Here is a 6,577-nt window from a genome sequence, read left to right as displayed (position 1 = left end):
CGTCGTGGTTGCTAACATGGGTTTGCATAAGGTTTGAACCCCTGACATCAAGTTTAAACAATAAAGCTTTTACCACTTAGCTATTAAATGTCTTATGTTATCATTGCAAAAAAATTAATATTTAAGCATCCCTCAAAAAAAATAAAAAAATAAGTAAATGAGAATGTTATTAATGTAGTAACCCGGGGCATCGCCCGGGCCCAATAACTAGTTTCTTTTTAAAAAAACAGAAATTTTAAAGTTTTAAGCGATAAAATAATTTCATTTATGTAATAATCAGGTGAGATTCTAAAAACCACTAGTGGTGTACTTGCAGAAATAAGAACAAATGAATGGTAGGAAACTCCAATTCCTTTATGCTAAAAAACTTGAAACAACCGTTGATTTCATTGCTTGGATAATACCACAAACAGAAATTTCTAACTCTATAAGTAACTGTTGTCTGACCCGGTGTACCGTCATCTTTGTTGTCGATGACATAGAAACAGCTCTCTTTTCAATTTGATCCACGATATGACAGGCAACATGGTTGAAGGAAGATCCACTCCATTGTCATAATAATCACCACTCCTCCCATGCCAAGAGTTCCAAATGCAAGGCGCCTTATTGCCCCCCGGCTTCTCTTAATTCGTAAGATCAATCATCACAAACAACTGTTATGAATTATGATGAGCTCCTCCTAGATATGGTTGACTTTGCTTATTAAATCTTGTGCACACTACAACCAGGATCTTCTACTGTGAAGATTTCCTTCCAATTCTCGAATTCAGATCCACCAAACACTACTTGTTTTATGCCAACAAAACTGTACACGAGCAACACCAAGCATAAACTGTTAATATATCCCCTAATTTATGAGGACAAACCACAATGAAGATCATACTGAAAACTTCAAATATCAGCCTTACTCAGAGCTTATCTGTGTCAATGCATTCAATAGGACATCTAGCAACAGTGATTCACTCGTCCCAATATCAACCCTGACACCATATATCATATATCAAATAAATAAGAGCAATGAAACAAACCATACATACACTATTGTCTTGCATTATGTAACTACCAAACCAAAGTCAAAATCAAAATCAAGGGAAAAATACTTGTTACCCTGACCATTTCTTTTTACGGCCAATACTTGTTAATAAGAAACTGTGAATTGGAAGCCAAAAATTGTCACCAAAGCAAAAATCACTTTCATTTCAAATTGAACTCCATACCATATTCTTGCTACATTGTCTTGAATCTCAAGATCCCCAATGTTATAAAAGGTGGTTGGATCAACATTTGCTCCTTCAATAGCGTCATAACTTAGTCTTTTGTCGAACGGGGATTGTGATAACTACATCAAATCACAGAATGCTTTTGCTTTAGAAAGTAATCGTGATAATACATGACAATCCAAGGACGTAATTTCTTTACTCAGAAATAAATGATGTACAAATAGGATGCTCGTAAAGGGGTGAGGTAGAGCAGTGCAATTAGCTTTTTTATGGTGTCACTTCTTCACAAGTTCTCTTCCAACCTCGTCTAATGGAAAATTAATCTAGCATAAACATCTAATCTTCATATAGATTTGGTACTGTCAACTTCTTCTTATCCCAGAAAAGCTAATATTGATACATAAATATAGGAAAGGAAATAGGTAAGACCTTTAGGCTTGAGCTGGTTCAGCAAGTAACAAAACCTTTCAGCCAAAAGATAAAGAAATCCGAAACAACAGAAATTCAATTTATTTGATGGCTTGGTTTCCTCCCCTTCTTTCTACTTGATGATTAATTGCATTGAGCTGATTATACAAAAAAAAGATACCTTTCCAATGCACGAATCAATGAAATGTTGTCTGATGTTCATAAGTTCATTAACCAGAGAATTCATAGAATAACCAGGAGCATAAACATTATCAGATAGTTCAGGCAGCTAAATGATCGTGCTAATTTGTATACATACACCCCAAAACAATAGGACTAAGAGGTTGCACAATCACTCATTCACTTGTAGTCCAATCATAGATGAAAAGAATAGTATGAGGAACTACCGAACCATCAATTTTTTGCAGAAGTATATCTGCTAAATATGGGCCAAAGCTCAACAATACCTTATCTCCAAATTTTCGATACTACATCTAAGAACAAACTTGTGAAGAAAAGCATTACCTGCATATTCAATGAATTGCAACCACCAAGACGTCCAATTATATGCCAAGATCGGATCACCTGTAAGCCAGCAAGGGTATGTGATATTATTTTAACTTTATACCCTATGTTCAATTAAATTTGATTCATTTAGCATCATATGAAGTATATCCTAATTTTTGAAGAATAGTGACTTACATCACAAATCAAAGAAACATCTTTCTGCAGCGGGGGATTGTAAAACTCGAACCATATATATGAATTAGAGAAATCAAATCTGCAAACCACCAAAAGAAGCAAAAACAAATCACTCAAATTAAAAACATTTTATTATTCCATAAACAGTGACATTATCGTACAAAACAAGATAGCAACAGAAGGCACCTTTCAGCCTTTTTTAAGGTATGATCAGAATTATCTTAAGGACTCAAAGATCCAAGAAAACCAAAAGCAAATTGGCAATACTAAATTACTACTCCCTCTGTTCCATAATATTCAGATTTGCAATCAGGGAGGGAATTAAGAAAATATGAATCTTGCAATGATTGAAAGAGGGAGAAATTATTTTAAAAACAAAAACATTGTACTTTGCATTGCTTGAAGGGGATAAAAAGTATTTAAAAAACAAAAGATTGTACTTTGGCAGTAATTGAAGCTGAGAGAAAGTATTAAAAAAGAATGCAAGTGAGGTAGGTTAGGGGATTAAAGGTGGGATAGAGTTGGAATTAGAACTTTAGGGTGAGAGTAGTTTAGGGAGAATTATTTGCCATAAATGAAATAGATTTCCAAATGGGAAGAACAAAAAGAAACACCAATTCGATAAACGGGATAAAGGGGAGGAACTTTAAAAGATGGAAGGAGAAATAAACTAATAACCAAAAGCTAAAGCTAATATTGTTATGTGATTACCAGTAATTATCTCAAATCAAGGGAAAACAAAAAGGGGCAGACTCAGCACATTCAGATCGGACTTACACCTACAATCTGATAGTTTCCACAGTCTACGGACTTAGTAATTACACATTTTACTCATTTTTAGATACTCCCCTTTCTATGTATTTGTGTGTAGATAATACACTTCAAAAAACACCAACAGTCACTAATAAGCAGATGCCACGAATTTCAAAGATGGAAGCCAGAACTTACTTGTTGAAAGTGACTTTCATGGGTGAGCCGGAACCAGTTTTTGTATGCAGTATTTTGTTCCTTTTCTTCCTCAACCTTTCTTCCATCTGAAAATTATCACTTAGAACTATTTCCCGTTCACTAGTTAACCCTACAATGATTAATCAGCTAAATTCACCCAGTATAACATACACTATAAGCTATATACATTAACCATTTTAAGAAAAACATCTTACTTTGGACTGAGCCTTATCCGGGTCATCGAGGCAGCTTCCAAGAATTTCAGCAAATTCTGGGTCTCGGTCGTAATCTTTCTCGTCTCCTCTTTCCCTAAACCTCTTTTGAGGTCCATCAAGCTCCCCATCATCTTGCACCTCAACATCCAGTGCCTCAAATCCGCTCTCTGAACTTCGGACCCTAAGCTGTTGCCTACACCCTTTGTCCATGAAAATGATTCTACAGCCCCCATTTCGGGCCTGATAAAATCTAGGTTTTGAGCATTTCCAATTTGAATAAACAAGGTTCGGAAAAAGTATGAAATTACTAAGTTGAGCGGATGCTAAGCATCCTGTAGTCTTGGCTTGTTCTAGTGGGCATCCGCCATGATACATAGAAGTTGTGAATGACATGATCACGAACTCTATAGTCCAAGAACTCACAAAGAAGTTATCTTCGTATTAACCCGAACAACCAAGCATTGGAACTTTTATCACTCACTGCTGCATGAAATCACACACAACAACGGAACACAACATTAAAGCCCAAATGCTACCCAAATTACCCAATCAATTTCATGCTGTCAATTCAAACAACAAAATACACTAAATTGAAGTTCAAACTTAAGCATGAAAAGTCTAGCTCATTTTATCCCATACTCAGAAATCGTCTTAGTACTACAATACCATTCCTCTATACACTAACTAATCTCAAATTTGATTAATTTCAGAGAACAAAACCTCACTGTTATACCAACTAATCTTCAATTACAAATAAATATTCAAGCTAAATTCTCATCAAACTCAACAACAAATGTATCAAATTTTTGTGGGTAGGGGTATTCTTAGGAGATTTGAATTGGGTATTTGCTCAATTTGTATAAAAGAAACTCAATCAAATAAAGAGGGTTATACCATGTACCCTGCTTTTCGCCTCCCGCTTTCTCTCTCTAAATACACAACACTTCTCTATTAAATGGGGTTTTATTAGTTTAATGGACAACCAAAACCCAGATATAGTCTAAGAGTGCATAAATTCATACTCTTCTTAACTAATTTTAGTCAAAAGTACACAAATAACAAATTCGAAAACATAATCAGAAATTTATCAACCATACATGCATACATGCATAATTACAAAGGTTTTCAGCAAAGATAAAAGAAACATAGGGAAATTAACAACAGAATTCAACCAGAAATGAGCGCGGAAATTACCTTTTGTGGAAGGAGAGAGTAGAGGGGAGCACTATGAAAAGTGGGAAGGATAAAACGGCAGTTGGGGTTTATTGAGAATTTCGGGATGGGTCAAGTCACTTAATAAAATCCATTAAATTGTCCTTAAACCATTTGTTAATGAAGAATCTAATCTCAATCACCTTTATTAACTATTCATGTGTATTTAGATCTTGTTCTGTTCAATTTATTTTTCAAAAGGTCTTGTGCGCACAAGGTGTACAATAAATTTATTGTACACCAAGATAACTTTAACCCTTTCTTTTGTAACTTTAGCCTAGTTTTGATTAACTTTTATATTAGTAAAAAAAAAATTGATAGATAAATATTTTAAAGGGTTAAATAATTAATTTTATACATTATTAGTGATTTTGAAGAAATAAGTTTTACTAAAATGAAAAAATTTATCATTGAAAAATAGATAAACTTTTACATATATATGCTTAACTTTTAAGCATTTTAAGTTAACTTTTACTCCAGTGTACAATATTTATTGTACACCCATTGTAAATAAGAATTTGTGTTTATTTTTACTTATTTAGATAATAGCATGGGTACTTACAAAAAGTATAATAATAGTTTTCTTAAACAACGTTGTTAACTACAATGTTTATTGTGTAGTAATACCAACATGTTTCTAAATATTGTATATGTCTTAAACAAAATATAAAACCCGAAGTAAGAAACTAAAAAGGTATCCAAAATTAAGTTCTAGATCAATGGTAGTCTAAAAACATTTTAAAATTGCAAAATTGACTTTTTGGTTACTTTAATTTTGTCGATATCCTGTTGTAAAATAATGAAATTCGTCTTCCCATTTCACTTGAAATATTGCAGGGACTTTCATTTCTCCATATTTTGTTTGCGAAGCATGAAGATAAAAGTGAATGAATTTATAAGACGTTCACTTCAAATACCGTTTCCAGATTTTTGATTATAAATAAAATTAGATATCATGGTTAAATCTGTCCAAATCTATATTAGTTTGCTCAACAAAATGTATAGTTACATGGAACAATTTCCCTAGAAATTGTTAAAACTACAATTAATTCTCCATTTTCATTAAATTGAAAACTATTTCCTGTATTACCGTTCACGTAGGGTCGGATATGATTTTTAAAAAAAATTCTAATTCGGCATAAAACTGACCGGAGAAGCGACATTTCAAACACTTATCAGCTCTTGTAAAGTGTCGTGCACAATTGCACGTGACTCATACCAAAGTGGCATACTTGTATCAATACTTAATTCACTGTATCAAGAACTCGGAAATAATTCACCTAAGACAAAAGACGGCAATGGCATTTTACAAAACAACATTAAAACAAAATTGATATAGATACACACTTTACGTTAATGAACATAATAACATATAGATATTTTTCTATTTATATACATGGTGTATTTAGGTGACTAAAATTTGATGAGTATGAGTGGGATTCTTTACACATTGTCAGTGTCATTAAACAAAACAAAACAAAAAAACTATATTATCCACCACTATACGGTAACATGCACTGAATAGTGAATACGTACACATTCCAAAGGACATCTAACTCAATTACTCCGTATTAATGATAATCTCCATTCTCTCTCCTCTTTCTAAGATTCCTAATCAATTATCTCTCCTCTTTCGATATTCACAATCTATGCTCAATTTACCTTGGTTTACGCTACTAATTGATGGGTTTGCTGATTTGTGCCTTATCATTGTTGAACAACTCTCAGTTCTTCTTGCTCAACTATTAATTTAGTTTATATACTTTCCATATCTCCTCAAGTCTTCATGCTCATGTTGGTACAATGCACGAGTTTGCTGATCTCCTCTCTTTTTTGCTTTAGTTTTATTTTAATTTTAATTCAACATGTAAT

The 6,577-nt window shown here is 33.2% G+C and overlaps 1 protein-coding gene across 2 annotated transcripts; it reads right to left on the bottom strand.

Moving 5' to 3' along the window:
- Positions 1–233: 233 nt before the first annotated feature.
- Positions 234–4,810, bottom strand: LOC110795339 (uncharacterized). Of its 2 annotated transcripts, none has more exons than XM_022000346.2 (8): positions 4,688–4,810; positions 3,494–3,976; positions 3,279–3,364; positions 2,331–2,409; positions 2,154–2,213; positions 1,218–1,339; positions 909–980; positions 234–805 (listed from the first exon to the last, which is right to left on the bottom strand). In XM_022000346.2, exons 2-8 carry the CDS (start codon positions 3,884–3,886, stop codon positions 703–705), a joined length of 915 nt encoding a protein of 304 aa, XP_021856038.1. In that variant the 5' UTR covers positions 3,887–3,976; positions 4,688–4,810; the 3' UTR covers positions 234–702. The 2 variants fall into 2 exon arrangements, with proteins under 2 accessions (XP_021856038.1, XP_021856039.1); XM_022000347.2 differs by having other exon boundaries at positions 3,494–3,973; positions 4,688–4,796.
- Positions 4,811–6,577: the final 1,767 nt, after the last annotated feature.

Source organism: Spinacia oleracea, chromosome 4 (assembly GCF_020520425.1).
Source record: "Spinacia oleracea cultivar Varoflay chromosome 4, BTI_SOV_V1, whole genome shotgun sequence".
In the NCBI taxonomy this organism is placed as follows: domain Eukaryota; kingdom Viridiplantae; phylum Streptophyta; class Magnoliopsida; order Caryophyllales; family Amaranthaceae; genus Spinacia; species Spinacia oleracea.
This window is presented reverse-complemented; position numbering and strand designations above follow the sequence as displayed.